The sequence below is a fragment of the Eucyclogobius newberryi genome, unplaced genomic scaffold (assembly GCF_026437365.1).
Source record: "Eucyclogobius newberryi isolate DKJ021-1_F unplaced genomic scaffold, fEucNew1.0.hap1 SCAF_21, whole genome shotgun sequence".
NCBI lineage: Eukaryota > Metazoa > Chordata > Actinopteri > Gobiiformes > Gobiidae > Eucyclogobius > Eucyclogobius newberryi.
This window is the reverse complement of record NW_027315846.1, coordinates 21,299,472-21,323,039: the sequence shown is the minus strand read 5'-3', so window position 1 is coordinate 21,323,039 and position 23,568 is coordinate 21,299,472. Positions and strand designations below refer to the sequence as shown.

Sequence of the window (23,568 nt, the reverse complement as noted above, 5' to 3'; positions counted from 1 at the left end):
ATTAAACCTGAAAACAGTCCTGTTTTAGACCCATTATAGACCTGGTGAAAAGCCAAAATTTGTTTTCTTAAGTGGTACCTGGTGTGAAATATTTGAAAACCACGGCTCTATGAGATTTAAGGAGGGATGGTGCACTTATGATAAAGTTGAATTTAGGTTATTCTGTAATAATAATCATAATCAATAATCATAATAATCACAATAATTTAGTTTTTTCTATACCAATTCTTTAAATAGTCGTCAACTAATTTATTATCAAATAAGGTTCCAAAACATGTCATGAGCTGAGAAAAGAAGTTTTAACTGAGCCGCAATTGCCAGAAAATGACACGGAATATCTGTACATTTAAGTGTATTTGTTTAAAACACTCTTTAGTCTATAAATGTTCTCCGCCAGGGCTCACATCACAGCTTAATCTAGCAAATTCAGTAAAAAGCTTTTTATCACGTGACTTTAGTGTGCCAGACAACTAATTGATTAGTCTAAAGAACAATCGACTAATCCAAGCAGTACCAGGACTGTTCAGCAGGTGGCGGTAAACGCTGGACGTGACTGCGCGCGCGATACAGTAGAAGAAGAAGATAACGTCAACACGCAAGGATCCAGGAAGTAGAAGACAGGTGCAGTGGGCAAGATCATCAACAAATATTACAATGAGGGAAACGCTTCAAAGATTCTGTCGTTGAGGTTAGGAAACGTAAATGGTTTTAAATGAGTAGCCTCTGCGTGAAATCTGTACGTGAAAAGCAAAGGGATGGGTTTGAGCACAGCGTTTGGACAGTCGTACACGGTGAGACTAACTAAACTTACTGCTTCTGTTTCCTGATCTGTAACGTCTATTTGCTTATGCTGTGTTGTTGTGTTGTTGTGATCTTCTGGCACTAACAATTATAACTTGTAACTTCATGTCCAGGCCTAAAATCAGATATGTCTCCTTTTTTTTTAAGGATAATCTCATCGGTACTTTGCTGGCAATCTTTGGAAACTTGTTGGTCAGCATCTCTTTAACAATCCAGGTTGGTAGGTTTATTTTCTAAAAACAAGAAGTTCATTTTTGCAGTTTACTTGTTGTATGGGAACCCACACACAGAGGACAAGAGGACATCATTTAAAAACTGTAAAAAAGGAAGAGCAGATGAAAGAAAGCTGATCCAAAGAGGGATGTGAAGTTAAATTGTGGGCTTCCAATTCGTGGGTGTCCACTTCTTGTTTATTGGTGATATTTTGAGGACCTTTTGCCCATTCAAAGGATCTAATAATATTTTGATGATTAATTGTTAATTGCCAAAGGCCCAATGTCACTGGGATAGGCTCCAGTCACCCCCAAACGGTAGAAAAATGAATGAATTAATGTTGTCAATTGCTAAAACACTTTTATTACAAAGACAGTGGCATTAATTAATAAGAATGTCAAAAAGAAAAAACATTTTTTTTCATCAATATTGCACTTAATGTGTAACTATTCTCCACATAAAAGCCTTCATTCACAATAATTTAACATATTTTTGGTTAATAATGCATTTAAAATCTTACTGTACAATAGAAACAATCGTTTGAGCGGTCTAATCGACAAAAATAATTGCTGAATAGTTGACTTCTAAAATAATGGTTAGTGACAGCCCTAGTTAGTGCGCTGTCCTTAAGTGCACAGAATGGCACATAAAAAAAAAAAAAAAGAAGTTACAAGGGATTTGAATAAACATTTATAATACATAAAGTCAATAACGTACACTTCTTTACTTTGTGATTTGTGCTGCTGGTTGGTTTGTATACATCGACAACATGAGTAAATACAGCCAGTGTACAAAACAGTTTAACAGTGTGTTTTGTGTCCTCGTACAGAAACTGGGCCATGTGACCTTGGCGGGCACTAATGATGCTCGAGCTTTCTACCGCACTAAAACCTGGTGGTGTGGTTTTGCCCTCACTTGTGTCGGAGAGTCGGCCAACTTCACGTCCTATGCCTTTGCCCCACTGTCTCTCGTGGCCCCGCTCAATGCCGTGTCTCTGCTCAGTAAGGCACCGATAGTTTTACAAAATAATGTCTTCCATTGCTTTGTTTTATACTTGGCTTTTTTTGGAAATTGTACCACATCCTTCTTTTTGTCTTTTTCATTATCAGCGAGCTCAATTCTGGGTTTTATTTTCCTGCGAGAAAAGTTGAAGGCTAAAGAATTTGCAAGTAAGTTTTTGCACTGCATGTTTACGAAGCAGTATAAACCCTGTGTAAATATGTACATGTATCATTATCTTTAAATCTTGTTTTCAGAACGCTATGGCTTGTCGTTTCTTGGCTGCCTGCTAACCATTGGGGGAACATTCCTTTTTGTATCTTTCGGACCAAACCCCCGTGAAAAACTTGACGCAATGAATGTGGTGAAGCACACTGTATCTTGGCCTGTTCTTTTATATCTGGTAAGAAATGCCACATGCATATCTTGATTTAATGGAATTTAGTCATTCTAAACTATAAATTCAACTGGTACAATGCATACACTTGAATAAGTTTGTGCATCACGCAAAATAGTAAACATTTTTAGACTCTAGATTAGGGTTGCAGCTGTTGATTATTTTAGTAATAGAGTAATCTATCGATTCTTTTCTTCGAGCAATTGTTACATTTTTTGTACATTCCTTTAACCATTTAAAAGCATATTAAATATTTTTTAGATAAACGTTACAGTTCATACTAATAACAAATAAAGGAGTTTCTGCTTAAAATAACACATTTTATTCTTAATTTCACAAACGTTTGTCCCCAAAACGGCAACATTTCACTTCAGTCCAAACTGTTCTGTTCTGTGTATAAAGAATATATATAAAGGACAAATTAATTTGTCACCAGACTGTTTGTAAACAGTTACAGTAGCTATGAATTAATTTGCGTTTCTGTCACATCACTTAAAATAAGAAACGTGTTTGTAAATCTTTATGTTGAATGAGACCAGTAATGCTGGTGTTTTGAACTGTAACTCTGTGTGCCGTTGGCTTTTGCCTCTGTGTCTTCGCCCCGTCATCGCGGTCTTTCTGTTTCATACTCGCCATCCTCCCTAATAACAATTTGGATTTGATCACGATTTCATTTACATGTATTTTTAATTGACTTGAAGTGTTCTCCTATACTTGAGACTCAGTTCACACTTCGCTTTGAGTGGTCCACTGCAGCTGTCACTCAGAGGAAAAGTCTGTTTGAGCATAAGACGAGCATTGAATCTCAAGATCACCATTTAGCAAAAAAAAGTACATCAGCCAGTATTACACATGTTATTTGTTATTCTTTTGATACAAATCATGAGCAGCAATCTTAAAGATGTTTGACCGTTAAGTGTGAAGTTTTACTCTCTGAAATATTTGCCTATTTTGCATTTTGTTGCACAGTTCCTTGAGATTATCACATTCTGCCTGCTCCTCTACTTCTACAAAAGACGGCGTTATAACTACCTCGTTATCATATTACTTCTTGTTGCTTTGTTGGGTAAGCGTTGACTGATTAATTTAGTTTCCCACATGGCAAATATTAACTTAACCAAGGTGAATGCATTACTGTTGTGTTTGCTCTGCAGGCTCCGTGACGGTGATCACTGTGAAGGCAGTGTCATCCCTGTTGGTTCTGACAATTGAAGGCTCTCTGCAGCTCTTATACCCTATTTTCTACGTCATGTTTGTGTGTATGGTCGCTTCAGCGGTCTTCCAAGCCAGGTGCGTCTGTGGAGTTATTCTGATAAAGCGGCGAAATGTGGAGAACATGTGAATAGCATTGTTTTTGTCATTTGTATGCATAGGTTTCTGTCTCAAGCTTGTGCTCTTCATGACTCCTCTCTGATCGCTAGTGTCAATTACATCATCTCCACTTCCTTTGCCATTGTAGCCGGTGAGCTTTTGTGTTTTGTTCGAGTGTTATGAATGTTATGCGTTTCTATTTCTGTTAATTCATTCACAGATACTTATGCTTAAAGGCGCAATGGACGATTTTTCGGCGATTTGAAAACGCAGGCGGAAGTGCGCATGCGCACTCCCCCGTGCGGACTGATACAACACACACGTGCGTTTGTTTATTAGCGCAACGGAGCGCATCGCATCTCTCGTCTCCCGTAGATTTCTGTCCACTTCTGCGTCAGCTCGAACTGTTTTTCTCCGTCTTCATTTTGCCCCGTACACTGAGGGAACTATATTATGATAGATCCATGCGCTTAGGCACGCGGAAACGTGGGGACGAACTGCACGCGGCTGCAGGTGAGCGATAGGTGCGTTTTATGATTGATACGTGGCAGGACAAATGATTTATCCACGCCGCGAGGAAATATGATAAAAAATTCGCTGAAAAAAATCGTCCATTCCACCTTTAACTCTATACCTATACACCTTTGGCTTTGTGTTTTCAATGTTGATTAAAATTCAAATGCCCACCTCCGATCATTTGAGGAATAATACATAATTTTGTGTCTTGAAATTATGTGATTTTTCTTTCTTTCTATCAGGCGCAGTATTTTATCAGGAATTCAATCATGAAGACATTCTACATATCAGCATGTTTTTGTTAGGGTGAGTAATGACCTCCTCCCTCCAAAGGAATGCCTTCTATTGAAATCTTATTGTTGTCTGTTGTAGAATTGCTGTTTGTTTCCTGGGAGCGTTTCTCATCACAAGGAACAGGAAAAGAACCAAGGGTTTTGAGCCCTACGCGACCATGGACATGGCTACAGGTTTGTATATTCTGCCTTTTGTATCATGTTGTGTACCCTTGAGTCCTGGGGAGTCGCTGCTATTACATATTTGTATTAAGTTACATTTTATTTACTATATATTTATCATAAACAGTCACTGATATTATGTTAGTATTTTTTTATATTATGTTAAATTCATATTGAAGTTATGATTATCCTTGTGTTGTCCTCAGGCGTCCCAACCCTTCATTGCAGACGTTCTGTGGTTCCGCCTGATGGCTCTTTCTCTTATGGTACGCTGGTGAACGACAGCGTCACTCCGGCCCCGCCCCCGGCTCCGGCTCCGGCTCCGGCTCCTGCACAGGCCTCTCCCATAACACAGGACCTTAAAACTGATTAAGCCTAGCTATTTTAAACACTACCTATGGTGTTCTTATTTATACATGTTTTAAATAATGTAAAAAGAAACTCATGAGATTGTAATACGTTTTACATTTGTCATTTTGAAATGATAACTGTGCCTTGCTATACTGCACACAATATGCCTTATTTTCAACTGACTGCCAATGTATGAAATTAAATCATACAACCATTCCCCCTTCCCTTATCTTTCCATTACATCTCACTTTCACATATCACCTATGTGGCTCATAACCTGAATAAGTGCTTTAACTTCTTTATCTTCATTATCAGGTAATTTCTCCAATATGATTGTTCTACTTCTCAACCAAAATGTTAATGCAGACTTAAATGAGTGCCTTTCTTAATTTGTTTTCAACCCACTACTATGCATTCAGTGCCTGTGGCACGGTTGTATAAATTTTGTTTGATTGTATATTTGAAGGTGACTGGTGTAAATAAATACATTGTGTTATTAAGTATTAAAAGGTTATTGATATCTATGGCTCTGTTTTAAGAAGCACGTTTAATACAAACTTGAAAGAATATATTTTTTATATATTATTGAAAAAGAAAAAAAAGGCATATTCATTACATGGTTTGTCAGGAGAACAGCTCCTCTCTGATTGGCTGAAGCGGGTTGTGCTGGCGTTGGATTGGTCTAACATCTAAAGCCAAGAAAATCCAATAATAAACAACTCTCAGTCTCGTTTATCAAGGGAAAACACCGAGCCAGAGGTGGATTAGATGAAGAACACAGACTGATTGTTTACTACTGGGATTTGTTTCACCCGCGTCTGAGCGTGAACAGTGAGGTAAGGGCCGCCGCGTGAGGCGCCATGGATTTGTAGATGTGCCTTGGAAACACGAGCTCAACAGGCCTTTAACCTACTCATTTGTCCCACAAAACCTGTTGCGGATCATTTTCTCCCGAAATGGGCTTAGTTTTAATTTGTAGTCACCATCCCTGCGAGGATTGAATTCCTTTTATAATCAACGCGGAGAGGGATTAGATAAAGGATAAATAGATTTGAACTGAGGAAAATAAATACTCTACAGTTCATCGTACACGCCACTAGATGTCTCTGTTTGCTCATTTAAAAAAACTGCTTCTGGTTACATTGTAGTTTTTATGCACCAGTGTATTTAATCATTGTTTATATTCTCTCTTTTATCTCTCTTTGGTCAGTGTATCGACAAGGAAGCTCCAGCATGCTGCGTGAGAGCTTGAAGGGCTGCAGCAGTGGATCGGAGGCGTACAGCAGTGACCCTGAGGAGGATGAGGAGGATGAAGAGGACATGGTGTGTGGGGAGTCAGACCAGGAGGGCATGGCGGAGGAGATGATGGACCTCAGTGACCTGCCCTCTGCTCTGTTCGCCTGTAACGTTCACGACACAGTGTTTGACCAGGACGTACACAGGGTAAGCAGACTACTGTCCAGAACAACTCAAGGGTGTTATCATTGTTATGTCCCAGTGGGAAATGTGTTTTATGTGCAAAGTTCTTTTTTAGAACACAATTCATACAAAAAGTTATTTTTTTATAGAACAAAAAAGATGCATTTCAAACAAATTATGACATTAATAATAATTAAAAGAAAATCCTTTCAGTCATATACACAGCTAAACACAACAGTTTAACGTTTTTTTCATGTTCTAGATTTGAACATGATCAGAGCAGAAGCCTTTCTCACCTCTTCAAGAAGACTGTTCAGACTTTAGCTCCATAAAACTGAAATGCAGTTTCCCCATGTTTAGTCCTGACTCAGGGCACAAGCAGGAACACACTGCTCTGCATTGAACTGCAGTGTGTACAGCAATGTGAAAGTGAGCTTGTGCTTAAGTGACTGCAGATGTTCTGCACTTATCATGGTGACAATGGACATCTGCCTGACACTGGCAAAGTCTCAGTCGTAATTCTGTTAGATATTTGTACAGACTAGAGGACTGGGTGGATATTTCTGGTACTGCCTTCAAATGCCTTGAAATTGGAAAACCGCTGCTGCTGTGGCCGAAAACCAATATTTGTCCACATATATTTAGATTTTGATCCTTGCTATGGATTTTTAAAAACTTGTTTTTAAGATGAACGAACCATAATATATTTGGGATATAAAAAAAAAAAATTGGAAACATACAGTCTTAGTCTAATTTCTCTTCTATTTTCTTTTCAAAAAAATAAATGCAATTCAATTTATTTTTGTAATTCAGTTGTATTTTTGTTCAATTGTATTTTTGTTCAAAATCACAACAGCAGTCGCCTCGAAGGACAGCGAAATAGAAAAGCAGATTTAACAATGTTCACTGGAAATTAACAAATGGATAAATGTCCCAGCATCACCTATCCTTAGACCTTACTTCTCGTGAGGAAAAACTACCACACCCTTTGAGAAAAGTAGAAACCTTGGGGAGAACTACAGTGAAAAAGAGATCCTAGTCCCTCTGACATAGACTGTGGAGCCAGAACCACTCAGGAGGAGAGAGGGTGGTTCATCTAGAAAAACAGCTCATCCAGGCAAAGGAAGAGCTGATCATCTAGAGTAGAGAGCATTCCTCCAGTCAGTGAGGAGCATCCAGGTCTACAGGTCAGGGTCTGAGATGGGGCACCTAATGTGCAGTTGTCACTGGAGCAACATTAGCAGTTTCTGAAATCTTTACACTCCTCGAGAGGGGAGGAAAAAGGAGAAAAACATGTGAACAGCAATGAACAGACACAGGTGCACTAGAATATTAAATATTGTTTATGGGGAAAGTAGTCTTCAGGAGAGGATAGAGATCAAGCTGCCATACTTCCCCAGCATAGTTAGGGCAGCGTAGCTGAAACTGTAGGTTTTTATTTCTGTTCCCAACTGGCCTGACCATAAACTATTTCAAAGAGGAACGTTTTAAGACTGGTCTTAAATTAAGAGACTGTGTCGGCCTCTTTCACATGGACAGGGCTGATTAAATCTGATACACTGAGGACAAGCTAGGAGTGACACATATAAGCACACAGAGGCTGGGGCAGTGTAGAAAAGATATTGACGTCAAATATTGGCTGAAACCAACAGGCTTCGACCTGTGGTGTGCCCCCAGGGTCAATCCTGGGACCCCTCCTATTTATTATACTATATTTATATATGCTGCCATTAGGCCAGGTCATAACTGTTAGGGTTGTACAGAAAGCTCCGATCATCTTTAATGTGGTGTCTCATTGTAGTGTGGCATTTGGACAATGTGATAATAATTCCTTGTGTTTAAGGGGTTTGATACAGTTCAGTCAGACGCTTTGGGCTAAGTTGTTTTGATGCTGAGTTGGCCTATATTGGTGTACAACTGTCGAGTTAAGAAATAGACATTGTCAGTTTACATGTTGCACACATACACAGCAACTGAATATTTGAAAATACAACATTTGTTTTTATTTATCAAAATAATTATCATTAGCTTTATTTCTGATTTCTGATGCACGCCTTTATTTAGCTATAAACCTTCAGCTTTTACTGTCCTGCATGTAATAAAAGCAAAAAACGACTACATTTACAGCTGTTGTATGTTACACAATTGATGTTTATGGGCATACAGGACAGGCCTATATTTATTATCACTATATGAGTTGCCCTGAGTTGACATTCCTGGGGCTTTGTACTCTCATGTCCAGAGCACCTGACAGACCCTTTGTTCACTCACACTTCAATCCTTTAGGTTCCTCGGTTCTTTCTCTCTGCTCTTCACCTCCTCTGAAGAAGTGATCCTGTAGACATCCTCTCTGCACCCACTCTATTCTGTGCCTGTGTTAAAAATAGCTTGGCCTATATTAGATCAACAGCAGAGGCGTTGGCACAGGGGCATGATTTGAGGAATAAACTAAGCACCTGGAGCATTCCTATTTTACTACAAAGAATTACAATGCCCAAAATAGTCCAATCTAAATATACCGGTTTTGTTGGAAATTTCATCTGTTTTGTACAAACTGTTCTCAAAATGTGATCAATCTGGTGGAGGTGGTGCGCTGCATCAAGTGTCCTGAGCCCCCTCTTGTTTGCTGTGGGGATGGACAGGCTGACAGATAAGGTCAGACTGCACTCTCCATGGACTGTGATGTTTGCAGATGCCATTGTGTCCTGTAGTGAGAGCAGAGAGCAGGTGGGAGCAAATATAAAAGAGGCAGCAGGCTCTGTAAGAACAAGACGGTCAGTTATGGCATTGACAGGAGCAGAGCTGGGGGTTGAGCTGATGGTTCTGTTAGGAAGTCATGAGGATGGACAAGGAGGAATGAGGAGCTAATACCTTCTATTTCGTTTTGTTTTTGGTTTAGTTCAAACGGGGAAAGGCCAGAGAGAAACAAAATGAGTAAAACATTAAAATAGGGAATAATGAAGGGGAGGCATCCAAAGAAAACAAAGTTAAATTACACAAAGTCCAAAATACATGTCCCATTTAGTCCAATGTCTGTCAAATTTGTCAGTTTTCAGGTTGAGTCCATTTTCTGTATGTCAGTTATAATGCCGGTCCAGTCCTTGATCGTTGGCGCAATTCTTCCCAGCTGCCAGAAGTATGTTTCAAAGATATCCATTTATTGTGTCCATGGCAGGGGTTTTGAAGCCCAAATATATCGTTCTGAAATTGAGTGGTGGAGATCATGGGTATTTAGTCTTGGATAGATATGGAATGGCCAAGTATGGACTTTTAGATGCAGCTGTCAAGGCTGCAGGTTGAATCAGATGTTTCCTGTGACCTAAATCTTTGTTTTTTTTTTAAGAGGCCCAGGCCTCTTTCATATAACTATAAGGAAATAGATTTGAATTGGATTTTTGCCAAGTGACTGCAGTCTGAACATGCAGGAATTAAACGCAATAAACAATGAAATACCTGCCAGACAACAGCAGAGAAGCCGAATGTTCAAATAAAGTGAGGTTTTAAACTTAATTGGTATAAGGGTTGTGTTCAAAATATCGATACGGCGATATATCGTCACGGACTCCGTATCGATACGGACTCCGTATCGATACACGTATCAATACTGTATAATTTTTTTTGTGGCCCGTAGGCTTTAAAGGAGATGTTTTTGCTGTATTGTGATGCTGGCCGAGGTGAGAAGGAGCTGTGGACCTGATCAGAAGCTGCTGCTGCAGCACGTTCAGATCATGACAATTGTTTGGCAAGAAACATGCAATACTTTACTAGAATATGTTCCTTATATTTCTATTTGGATCAGTTGGTTGGATGTATGAAGTAATTATAGCATAATGGATTTATAAATAAGAGCTTTGTGGTTTCTTACGTTAAAAAAATTACCCATTTGGTAAATTTTTAAGACCCTTTTTTCTAAAATGTATCGGGATACGTATTGTAATGAGGGAATTGTATCGGAATATACAAGTATTGGGATATGTATCGTATCACGAGGGTCTTGGCAATACCCAGTTTATTAGTATATTCTGTGAAAGAAATTGTGACAAAGATAAAATATTAACTTTTGCATATGTACTGCTGTAACTGTAACTGCTGCCTTTGTCCCGTCTGCACATCACACATGAAAACCAACATGAGTCACTTTTCCATCTGAGAAAAGATTTCAGACGATCAAGAATCTACCGCAGTTCAGAAAACCAACGCGAACCCGGGCGGCGCGAGCTCCGCAGTGCCCCGCACGGTCCGCCGCGCACCGACTGTAGTGGCGTAAACGACGACGTCAGTGAAAATGTGATGACGTCAATGTGGCGCACGCCGAGGCGCGGGAGGGGGAGGAGGAGGAGGAGGAGGGGGGGGGGGGGGGGGGGGGGGGGGGGCAGGGCTGTGTGGAGCGAGCGAGGCAGACGGAGGGAGGAGAGCAGCCGCATCACAGCCCGAAGAGCAGCGCGCCAGTGCGGACACCAGCTCCATCCATCCCCCCCGCGGGCCTACAACTTCCCCGAGACTTTGCTGCGTCGCGCCGCGTCCGTCTGGAACAGTGGGGATGCCATCGATCAACATGAAACTGGAGATGGTGACGATCATCGCGTGCGAGGTGGACATCGAGGTCTTCACGTCGGACAAAATGCAGGTATGATGACGGCGATGGTGGTGAAGCCGGAGATGATCCACCGCAGCCCCGTCTTTTGTCACAGAAAATCGCGTTGTGGTCGGACGCGCCGCGCGCTCTCTGACGTGGGATGCAGACGAGGGTTTTTTTTCTCAATGGGAGTCATCCCGCTGACACTGACGCGTGAAGAAATGAATGAATTGTTGGAATTGAGAGAGAAGAAAAGATCGGAGAAAGCAAATACGTAATGCTGCGGAAAGTTGGATGACACATGGTTATAGTAGGCCTACATTTTAAATGCATGGCACACATTTAGAGACGCAGTGACAGCGCGTCCTCATCCCAGCAGGTGCAGTAGCCTATTGTGACAGATCAATGGCACATTCTAGCACCCCTTTAAGATCTGGTATTAGGAAATATCTGCATTGTGGCAAAAGGGTCCTGATGAAAGCAACTATAGGCTGTAATCAATTTGACAGACAGTCCTTTATTTTGGTAGTCTTAGTGGTTAGTTGGTCTCATATGTAACAACATATAACATGTAATTTGGTTATTGAGGCTCTATCTTGTAAAGTAGGTGAAGATCAATATGCCAGAACCCCATCACCACCTCTCAATGCTATTTTATGATGCTTTAAACCTTTGTCTTGTTGACCGTTTGTCATGTTCTATGGATTATTAAGTTATTATTATGAAGTTTTTTATGAAACTGTTAGGCTGACCTTGGTGTGAGTGCGTCTTCCGGAAAGTCAAAAGCCCTAATTTTGTTTTCTATCGATATACATACTTAAATATCCCGCCTTAGCGACAACTGGAACTTTTCAGAGACGGTATCTCACGGCGTTACTCAAGGGAAATGCATTTTATTGCTGCTCAGAGCGAATGCCTCATGCAGAGACCATGATGAGCTTGAAAGTATGTCAGCGCTTTCCTGAAATACACTGTAGTTACCAAGACAACATCAAATCTACTGTCATTCAGCGAGAACCTTCATTTTGAAGGATTCGTGTTGGTAGACAGAATTTGCAGTTTAAGTGAAAAAAATGCACATGCTTTGATCCGATCTTGAATTATGACATCAAATTCAAGGATGTCATTGAATCGGTCTTATTATCTTAGCATGAGGACTAAAGTAAACCACTTAAAAGGCGCTTTACACTTTGGCTTTTACATCACAGCACAATACTAAGCGTTGACAATGCATTTTGAGGCCAGCGCACTTGAGGAGGCATTGTGGCTCGGGAAGTAGAGTTGTTTGGCAGACGCACGCTCTCCTCTGTTTATACTGTCAGGGCGAATTGAGCACAAAACCTCTGTCTTCTCTGCCAAGGCTCAGTACCGAATGCTGCTGACACACAGTGATAGACTCCTGTGTTGTTCTGGCAGTGTGTTTGTTTGGGACCATCGATTACTGGGCCCACTGGAAGAAAAGGCTTTTTGGTGGCGTAATCATAATTCTTTTGCATTCTCTTTAGCTGTCCTAGATTTAAAGAAAAGCACACACAAAACAAGGACTGGGGCTTGACCAATTCGTGGATGTGGGTCAGTTTACTTTCAGATGCCCTACTGCCCTGGGTGAAAACTGTAGCAAAGCCCTAACTCTAATACTTAGAAATGGACTCAAAATGTGGATGGTATTTAACATTTATTGAACGGATAAACGTTAGCGCATAGCAGGTATTTATTACTGATGCGGTGATGGGAAAAATATCATCTGCAAGATGGAAAAAGCACTGGTACTGGTAGAGATGGGAGATATATTCATTTCATTTTTTATTTAGAGATGTACAAAGTTTAGAGATGTGCATAGTTTTTGTATTATTTTATGCTCCATTCAGTTTTTTTGTGACACACATTTTAGCACATTCCTGATACTTTTTTGAAATTTTGTCAAAATTTTGTTATGGAGATGTTATTGAACACATTTTTAACATTTATCATTCATTGATTTATGTGCATTTTGTCCACTGATAATGTCAATAATACATTTTCTGAGTCAAAAAAGCACTAGTGGTGATGAGGAGGCTTGTTGTCAGGTGGTTGTGGTTGCGATACTGAGAGGGTTTTGATACATAGCTGAATGAGTCGGCGACAGAGGTGAGAGACAGTGCATTTATATGAAATTCTAAACGGCTCGAGCGGTGACTAGTTGAGATGTAAAATAACCCGTCTAGGATTGGTTCACGACGAGGTAAAAAATGTCTTTCCCGGTCCAGTTTATCTAAATAACAGAGGACCCTCGGGCGGCAGCAGGACATGCACGATGGATGTAGATGTTATGGGATCATGTTCGGCGCTTATGGGAAACCAAACCCAGCAGTTGGCAGGGAAGAGCGCTCCAGGCTTGTGCAGGGGCTCAGGTGTGCGTCCTCCTCCTGCAGCCGGAGCCCGGGCAGGTGGATGAGACGGCTCGCGGCAGCTTGTAACACTAGAGCCGTGGCACGGATCGGGTGGCAGTTAGAAGTTTGTGTGGCGTAGAACAAAGCACAGGCTCCTGCCGCGGGTCACGTTACAGTGGACCAACATAAGACAAGAAGAATGAAAATGCTTGCATAATGGGATATACTATTTTAGGTAGCAACAATGCCGTTGGAAAACAGAGTCATAAGTAATTACATCAAGTTAAATATAGTCATACTTAATCAAGACAAGTGATGGAACTAAGGAAAGAAGAAGGATGGAAAACCAATACCATTTGATAGCATGCTTTTACAAATATAGGAGGGAATGTGCAATGGCGGTGGTTGGATTGGTTTAGGTACATGATGCACGATGCACGATGCAACTTTTCTGGTGGAGGGTCTGCCATCTGCTTGTCTCTGAGAAGATGTTATTGCTTTGTCTGGAATGTTCCATGTCTTCACGGAGGCAATCAACTCACAGAAGAACAGTTTGTCAATGTCCTTTCATGCATTTGTCATAATGTTTGTGTTCTAATTAGACATAACTGTTTTCTTCTGTAGTTTGTGTTGGAGTATGCACAATCGTTTTTTTCAGATGTTGCAAGAAAATGTATTATTGTTATTATTTGATATTATAGGCATGAGATCGTTTTCATTTCATTTCATTTATATTTTTTGTATTATAGAGCCTAGTTCTCTTAAAAGGCCAGATCTGGTTTGTTAACAGCAGTTTAGTCTACTCTTCCACAGCAGGTGAAATGCTAACTGTAACTGTGAGACAACTGTGTCACTCACACTCTGCTCAGTGTAATGTAACTGTTATCGGTGCTGAGAGGACACCAAGAGAGCATTGGGACACGTTTGATGAGTGAAGAACATATTTTATTTATTTTAACTTGTATCATCTAGTTATTATTATATAGAGAAGAATGAACTGTTTGTCCTGCCTGAACTCTTCATCTCCTTCTCTCACTGATGCTGAACCATGACAGAGAAACAGCTGTCTGGGATTGGCAGCTGTTTCTTGTTCTTTATCCAACGATGTCTCTGATTGGATAACAGTTGCTTCCGTATGGTTCATATCAAACAAAATGCCTTTTAAATGCCCAGCTCTCATTTTCCCCACAGACAGTTGCTTTTATGTTACACTGTAACTGGAGTGCGTTATTTTTCAATAACTGCGCAGGTAGATCCGGCAGCAGTTAATCACATTCTACTGCGTATCACTACGCTATGGACGTCACCATAGCAACAGGGAAACAAATAAGCTGCTGTTAGGACAGACTGGCTTCAAATAAAACAGAGATAACAAATCCCTGCAGCAAATGGACAGCAAAAAGGTTAGGCAACTGGCCACTGCAGTTTGTGTGGCAGATGAAACAACAGCAGAGCATTACACAGTTTTAACGCTGCACCTTGTAGGGTTCTAGACTCCACACTGTGTGTTATAACCTTTCCTGAACTAGAAGAAAGAAAAGTAAAGTGTACGGGTAATATATCCATCTGCTTTAAATTTAAATGCACTGTAATAGCAGTGACAATAGTTAAATCTAGTTGAAGTAAACGGATTGATGGACTGAGGGATGTGAACAGGCAGTTGGACAGCGGCCAATATAGTGCTCTCACTTATGAACCCTGATGTAATAACTCGCACACCAATTCATGGCATTTGATTGTTTTTGTAGTACTCTGGTGACTGCTGTGCTGAGTGGGTATGTTGTTTTACACCCATTAGACAGGTAGAAAATAGAAACATGTATACAATACAATGCACAGTACAGCCCATTAGAGTTAGAGATGCTATTGCAAAGGCCTGCACAAATGTGCTCTCAAAGTAATCCAGTTTTTAACAGGTCACAATGCAAATGTATCAACACGTTATCCATGTGTCTTAAAAATATATTGCGATGCAAATTCAATAGCATTTGTAGTACTATTGTGACATCTGTTTTCATTTGTTTCAATTGTGCTACATAGACCACATGCTAAAAATATTTTTGAGTCAGAAATAAATCTAATTTAAATCTTTCATTAATTGCATTATCCTTCAGTGATACTGCTTTGTTCATATGGGAGCAATAATTATAATTGGAAATGGTCAAATAAACGTTCTTAGTTATTCCACCATGTTACTATTTTTATCCCTCCACTATCCCTGACTCACCCGGGCTCTGTTTGTGGCCTAGTTTGTTGGGTTCACTCAAATCTTATTCCACTAGCTCAGTCTGACTCTGGATTACACTGCACTAAAGTCCTGCACGTGTCCAAATGTCTGATTTTACAAACAACAGTCAGAAGGACTTTTACAGCATTCAATCTCTTTGGACAAACCGAGAGCTGTGGATTACAATATTCATTTATTATGGTTTTACAGTGCCAGTCCAACATTAACAAGCTCACATTTGGCAACGGAATGCAAAAGATTAGTCTCACATTGTTACAACAGCCGTGTTAGAGAAAGCTCCAGATTGCCAGCTCTACCCTGGATCACAGAGAAAGAAACAGTCGGAAGGAAAAATGACCTAATTTCAATAATCCTATTGATGATAGATTATATACACTACAATCCATATTACCACCCCCTATATCTGACTATATATATATAACGATTACTTACTTTAATTTGTGTATTTGGTCCAATTTTGGATTTTTATTTTGGTAGGATTGTTGCCAAAGATCACCCTGTGACCGCGTGCACTCCTGTCGTCCACAGGGGGATGTGTGTGTCCTCACTGTGTAAAGGCATGCGGTGCTTCATTAGCTGCGTGTCACTGATGCCTGTGTAATGTGCGGGTGAGAATCCTGCTGTAGCTCCTGTTGTGTGCCTGGTTGAATGCTAAACTCCACTGTCACTCACCTCACTGTTCACTGTTCTGGTCAGAGCAGCTGTCATATGCCCCGGCTGCCTGGCGTTAAGCCATGTGGATTGTGAGTTGTGGTGCGTTTCAAAGGGGCATGTTTATCTGGTCACTCAGCCTTCCAGCAGCATAAAGAGTAATATTAATTCCCTTTGAATGTTGAATGTAGGTGAAGTGGCGGCCCACTGTGCGGCTTCTGTGTGAAGCTGTGGCCCTGGGAACGAGCTTCTGCTTTGTCTCTCTTATTTATGTGTTGTTTAAACATGTAGCTATTGCCCTGCATTTGGTGAGGCAGGTTTTGGAGTGAAAGTGTGACTGGACGGAGCTGTGAATCTATTAATATAATAGCAAAATAAAAAAACTTAGTCAGTCAAGTAAATATCAACCCTAGATGTCCTTTTGTTTAATGGTGGTGGTGTTTCATCTAACATTTAGTTTAGTTATCTCAACCATTCAATTCACAAATGTCATTGTTTGGTGCCCCCCTTCACAGAGTGCTTGAGCAGTTGAGGAGGATATGGTCAGTGGATGATGTTATGTAAGGGTGACGTGAGGATGCTGTGGTCAGATATGTGAGAATGCTGAGTCTGACCTCACTGTAGCGGCTGCTGCACATCAGCACATGTCAGTGTCCTGGTGTCAGGTTATCACTTTCAGACCAAAGACTAAATGTTACTATAGAAGAATATGGTGTGTGTTTTTAAAGATTATCAGACTAATTGGCTCACTTGTCTTATGCAAGAAGAAGCAGAATTTGAGCATGTTTGTACTGTAGGTGGAGCACTTTATAATGAATGAGAATATCTTAAAGGTTACCCCGCCTAAGGCCCGAAGTCACTGGGATAGGCTTCAGTCACCCGCGACCCCGAAAGGGAACAAGCGGTAGAAAATGGATGGATGGATCTTAAAGGTGCACTGTGTAACTTTCTGGAAAGCGATCTGCTACCTGCTTGAAATGTTTCACAGTATGGCATTAAATTATCTGTCTTGCTTTAATTCAATTACAGGTGCATTTATTGCTCAAAAATGCCTCAAAAAACATGCATTCTGATTGTGATTGTTTCTCCACAGATCTGACCTGTAACATTTGTCTCTATTCAAGAAAAAACAAAACACAAAATGAGTGAACTCCAATGAATGACTCTTGATTCTTGAATGATAAACTTGGTGGTAATGGGGAGGCAGGTTGTATCATGTAGCTTAATAGTCAGAGGGGAAATAGCGTGCATTTGCAGGTTTTGATTGGGCACGGTAGAGGCTCAGTTGGTCGCTCACCCTCTAACCAGAAGGTTGGAAGTTCAATCCTCGCTAATCAGTCCCACTAACACTGCTGGAAGTTACTGAAATAATGTTTCCAGTGACTGAAATATCCAAGTATTGCTGCTTAGGACTGACTGGTTGTACTTCTTTCCAAATAGTGTGGTAATGCAGGGACGGTCAGTACACAGCTCGATCAGCACGAGGCTTGGATGCTGTAAAAGTCACACTTTTAATGTTGACAGGTTTAGCAAGAGGATGTGATAAGAGGATGTGTTATAGGTAAGATATAGATACATATCTGAAGTCAGCATTCATCAGAGCACACATAGTACGCACTGTTAAAGCTGTTATATACTTTTTTTCACTCCCCTTGCTCGTTATTTATTTCAATTAGCTCTCAATGACTAAATCTGTCTATGTGATTCAAATATTATGTCTTGAAGATACTGACGATATTCAAATACAATATAATTTTGCCCTCTTACACTTTTTAGGTTATTCTGCAAAGGAGAACAAATAAAACCTGAAAGTTTAATTTGACTAGTTATGCAGTATATTGTGATGTATATCATAATAGATTTATTTGTTCATGGTTTCACTAATAGTACTTGCACAAAAAAGAATGACATATTGACATCCACATCAGGGGATTTTCAGTCCTTTTAAAAATAATCTTTAAAGAAGCTTTATCGACGAAAATGATCAATTGTGTTTGTTCTTTTGAGTGAGGCCAGACCTGACCTCAGCAGACAATGAGCACACAAAAGAGGAGCTCTGGGTCTGTCGCATTTGTGGAAATCTTGCCCAGTCCAATGTCCATGTGTGCAGCAGACACAGAATAGAGCTGCACAGAGCTGTGATTGCTCAGAAAGCACCCCCAGCCAGAAGCCTGATTGAGTTCTCACCTGAATGGGCCTGTTTGTGCCCATGGAGAGCATTGAGTTATAAAGAGAGGCCAGGCTGTGCATCAGGTGTGCAAAGCAAACAAGAAGGGAGCCATTACATTCAGGGAGGTGGACTAATAGCTTTAGTTGGTCCCTCTTCTGCCTTTTCATACTCTTCTTAACCACAGCTCTCACCTCACTCACTTCAACTTATGAATGTAGTGAAGATGTGAAACCAGTCTGACCCAGGGCAGCTGTGGCAACAGGATTAATGTACAGAACTTAATGAAGCTTGAGCAACTTGAGAAGCTTGTAAAACGTAATGATTTAAATCCATGCCATAAGTAATATATAATAAAGTGAATGTATACTTCGGTAACCCAACTGTTGTGTTTGTTTGGGACAGTGATCTGACAGGCTGATGTCTCTTATTCTACAGGAGCGGTTTGAGTCTGTGTTTCGACGCTACGACGAGCAGGTCACTTTCCAGCTCTTCAAAAGTTTCCGCAGAGTGAGAATAAACTTCAGCACTCCAGAGGCAGCGGCTCGCGCTCGCATCGAACTGCATGAGTCAGAGTTCAACGGCAACAAGCTCAAGCTCTACTTTGCCCAAGTGAGTGTCCGCAGGGCTCGGGTGGGTCTGAACTGCTTCTGTAACATCTGGCAACTACAGCAATTAGTATTTCTGAACATGTCTGTGAAGGTCTCAACTACTGGGTTCCATGGTGATGGCATATTTTGTTGTTTGCTAATGACACCTTAACTCCCACTGCTGTCCTGGTGATTTATTTGCAACAATTAAAATGTAATTGTTTCCATTTCTGTTAATCTCAAAGCATTTCTTTGTGACCAGGCGTATAAGGACTGGAGCCCATATATATTGTTCCTTCCTTTTTGTAAAAAATCTTTACAAAAAAGTCAACCTGATCATACTTTGTGTCCTCAAACTGAATATCTTGTGATATGTTCCAGATCCAGAATGGAGATGAGGACATCGATAAGTCGTACCTGGCCCCTCCTCAGCCAACGAAGCAGTTTCTGATCTCTCCTCCAGCTTCTCCTCCTGTGGGCTGGAGCCAGAGCGAAGATGCCACTCCTGTCATCAACTACGACCTGCTGTGTGCTGTGGCCAAGCTGGGACCAGGTCAGTGCTGTTCCCCTCCTCTCAGAGCCTCTCCTGTCTCCGTCTGTAATCAGTGTACCTGTGAACAGTAGTCTCTAAATGAAGCTGCTATATTAACCTCCAGGTGCTGTTATTTATTACTAAATGATGTTCTCATTTCTACGTGCTGCTGAAAACATGGTTGTGAATTGATTCTGTTAACATGATTTATCACCCTGTCATAAGAAGTAGCATTTATTTGTATTTACTGTGTTTACTGGTGTTGAAGAGGTGTTACAAGCTGGAAAGTGGGTCTCTATAAAAGCTTAGGTAGACTAAATCCAGGGGTAGAAAGATGTATTGCAGGCTATTGTAATACAAATGGAATAGTGATCTGATCCCTGTGATGTTATTTAGTAGATTCGGTGCTTTTCTGATTATTACAGCTCTGTGCCCAAAGATACAATTCCCCGCCCACTCTCCTCTTGGTCCGCCTACGACAAAATGTGAACTAGATGGAAATATAAAGACGGCGCAGAAATTCTAATACTTTTGGGTCACCTGCTTAAAAGAAGCCAGTTTATTTTGATCTGACGGACAGCGGTGGTCATTTGGATGTTTCAATGTATGTATGCACCTGCAGCTCTTCTTATCTAGCACATGAGACAGCGAGCCACAAAGCAGTGAGCAGGTTCAGCTCTTTAAATAGTTACCATATAACCGGAGGCCTTTGCTGTCTAAAAGAATGCTGGGCCTAATGCATTAAGAGCGTTATACTCACCAAATGCAGAGTTTATGGTACACATCCTGGTTTGTGTGGCTTAAATAGGGCAGAATAATCAGCAAACAAAATAATACAACTATACACTGGCAGCTGCAGGGTACGTAAATGTAAGACCATCATATATGACCCAATTTTGTGTGGAAATAAGGAGTAGTTAATTTAACTTGTATGTCAAAACCTACTTCGTATTACACTAGACACTTTTTAGGAATCGCTGATTGTATGGATATATATAACTAATCCATACTCATTTCAAGCTACATTATTTGTTTTGCACAAAGTTAGTCTCAAATCATGGGTTTTATTATATCATTCTTTCAGCTGTTATTGTCACCAGAGGCAGATCTGTGGCTCCCCCTGTCTTTTGTGCATGGAACAGCATGCCTCCATTTAGTCTTTGTGTTGTATTCGAGATGCCCTCTTTTGTCCAGACCAATTTCCTCTCTGCCAGCTGTGGAAGTGCATTGCCATGGTAACCACTAATACAATCTGCACATCGGATCGACAGAGTCTGGCATGCAGAGAAAGAACTAGGCTATTCCTAGAAAGATCACATTCTTGGAATAGAGCCACTTTTCACCAAGGAGCAATAATAGATGTTTTTGATAAATAAATCATAATTCAAATAGCAGTCTGAAGCTGAATCAATGTCAATAATCAGAGTGACTGGAAAGTTAACAGGCTTTCTAAAACTAAAGGGGTTTTAAACAGAAGAAAAATATGGACATTGTGTAACTGAAGCTTTAATTATTTCTCTGTTATGATTCTATATAAGACATACTGTTATATTAATATGAACTCCCACTAAATGTACATGTACAATAGGCTCTCTCCCCTCTGGGACCAGGACTCCAAATCTCAGTGGGACTATCCTTGTTAAATAAAGGTCAATAGACAATAGATAATGATTGTTTGGGACCCATGGGCTCTTCAGGGAAGGTTCTCTGTGTGACCCTCGCTACTTGCATCATACACGGTGCTTATGTCATTTGTCTATGTATAACCTGTTTGGTGGTAGGAGAGATTGTTGGCACAGACACGTTTCCATCCGTCTGTCCCTGGGCAGCTGTGGTTTAAGTGTGAGTGAGTAGTGAATGAAGAATGTAGCAACAACAAACTATATAATATGATACAATAATAGCATAATTGATATTGAACGTTCCATTTATTCTGTCTGTGTGTTTCCTCAGGGGAAAAGTACGAGCTGCACGCGGGCACAGAGTCCACCCCCAGTGTGGTGGTCCACGTGTGCGAGAGCGAGACGGAGGAGGAGGAGGGAGCCCGGGCGAAGCAGCAGATCGTTCAGACCAGACGTCCCGATGGACCCCCCGAAGTCTGCAACTAGAGCCCCGCCGCCTTCACCACTCACACCTGTCCTTATCCTGACAGCAGTGTGCCCTGTCTGAGTGCCGCGCCCCTCATTTCAGATCACTCCAAAACAAACAGACATGGCTGTACAGACGGTGTTTTAGGAGAGGAATGAGGCGGCTTCGACCTGAGGATGGATCACTCACATCACATGGTGCGGCGGCGTGAGCAGCGGCCCCTCCAGGACCCTCTGTGTAAGTGCGGTCAGACACCCGTCACGCCAGGCACCATCAGCTCATCGCTTGTCACCATCCACAGCACCTCTCCGTATCTTGTGAACTCTTTTGGTTCTGTTTGTACTGGATTTGGAAGTGTAAATACCATAAAAATGCATTCAAAATAATAAACTGTCAGAGCTGGAAACCATTACAGCGCATTTGTGACTAACCGTTCAAATATTATTGTACACATTGTTTTTTGATTTATTACGGAGAGGTCATTTTCCTTTTAAAATAAATGCCTAACTACAAGTATGTACACTTTTGCATGCTTCTGACTTCTGAGCTGAGGTGTTTTTTTATCTTTATCTGATGACAGTGGAGTACAACAGTGCATATCCTCACAGTGGTGTCTTATGGGAACATTCATTTTTGTACCAACAAAATAAAAGAAAATAAAAAGAAGACAAATGACAGCGCAAAGACAATTCATAGCCTTCTTTTATGAACTCTATTTTAGATTGTCCAGTTCAGTCCCCAAACCTCCTCTTGCATGTTTGGCAATCTTGAAATCTCATTTTCACAAGACTAATACCCAGGTTTTGCTGTAAATAGCTCAACTAAATATTTGTGCTTTTTTATTTTGTGTATAGATCTCTAAGCATTTTTATATATGGAGTAAAGGGAAACATTGTACGCCTTGTGAGATATCAACCAAAGCATCCACTTATAATCTTTCAGCTTACATATGAAGTTGATTTCATGTTTGATAACGATACCCCTTTAAATAAGAATTGCTGACTAACCTAAAAATGTCAAGAAGAGTGCAATGTCCTGTCTATCAGTCCTCGCACCTTTTCCCTCTAATACTAAATTATTTTTATAGAAATGCAATGCTCCAACTGCAGACACTTTTGAATACCCAATAATTAGATATTGTATACTGGAAATTATATAGAAATTGACTCAACTATTGATGTTATTTATTTATTTTTTATTTATGAATTCAATGGAGAAACAGTGAAGATGTCATATGTCTTATCTTACGACAGGTGGATGGATGTCAATAAATGGCCAGAGAAGAGGGTCAACTTTTTCATGTCTCCAGACTGAATATGTACTGTATTATGTTGTGAATAGTGTTATCTGTCACTGGGATAGTAACTTCTGGTGCACAGGCCATCGCTGCTTCTCCTGGCACATGTAACAGTAAAAAAAGAAAAGAAAAAAAAAGAGCTGAGAACAAAAGTCATGGTGTTTAATCTGTTTTTCATTTCTAGAACTCAAAATGTGCTGCTGTTTGTCCACTGTAACGTTTGTCGACTTGTTTGTGAATATTGTATCTTGTATTTGTAGCAAAACAAGCAATAACTGACACTTGTACGACTCCGTTCTGGGCTGAACCCCGGGAGACGCTCTCTGTCGCGGTATCTGCTTCTCTTTGTGTAGCATATACAAGAACTTATATTTGTTTGACATGGCAAAACATAAAGAACTGTTCTTATGACTCTGTTCTTTCTTTGTTTCTGTATTATTTACTGACTTACTTTTAATATAAAAATTGAAAGTATGCTATGGAACTTTTCTAGTAGAAGGTCCGCCAATGGGTTATAATATAGGTTAGACAGAGTGTTGCCATGGTAACCTTTTGTAACCAACGTCCAAGTCCAGCAGCCATGTTGTG

The 23,568-nt window shown here is 40.5% G+C and overlaps 2 protein-coding genes across 3 annotated transcripts; both read left to right on the top strand.

Annotated features, from left to right (window-relative positions):
• The first annotated feature begins 574 nt into the window (after nucleotides 1-574).
• Nucleotides 575-5,552, top strand: nipal3 (NIPA like domain containing 3). Its single transcript, XM_072457663.1, has 11 exons — nucleotides 575-791; nucleotides 949-1,017; nucleotides 1,844-2,015; nucleotides 2,124-2,183; nucleotides 2,271-2,416; nucleotides 3,380-3,476; nucleotides 3,565-3,700; nucleotides 3,784-3,872; nucleotides 4,480-4,543; nucleotides 4,610-4,704; nucleotides 4,899-5,552. Exons 1-11 carry the CDS (start codon nucleotides 756-758, stop codon nucleotides 5,063-5,065), a joined length of 1,131 nt encoding a protein of 376 aa, XP_072313764.1. The 5' UTR covers nucleotides 575-755; the 3' UTR covers nucleotides 5,066-5,552.
• A 701-nt stretch (nucleotides 5,553-6,253) lies between these two features.
• On the top strand, nucleotides 6,254-23,389 carry rcan3 (regulator of calcineurin 3). 2 transcript variants are annotated; one of them, XM_072457664.1, is made up of 4 exons: nucleotides 6,254-6,486; nucleotides 18,912-19,085; nucleotides 19,445-19,616; nucleotides 21,549-23,389. In XM_072457664.1, exons 1-4 carry the CDS (start codon nucleotides 6,277-6,279, stop codon nucleotides 21,701-21,703), a joined length of 711 nt encoding a protein of 236 aa, XP_072313765.1. In that variant the 5' UTR covers nucleotides 6,254-6,276; the 3' UTR covers nucleotides 21,704-23,389. The 2 variants fall into 2 exon arrangements, with proteins under 2 accessions (XP_072313765.1, XP_072313766.1); XM_072457665.1 differs by lacking the exon at nucleotides 6,254-6,486 and adding an exon at nucleotides 10,853-11,089.
• Nucleotides 23,390-23,568: the final 179 nt, after the last annotated feature.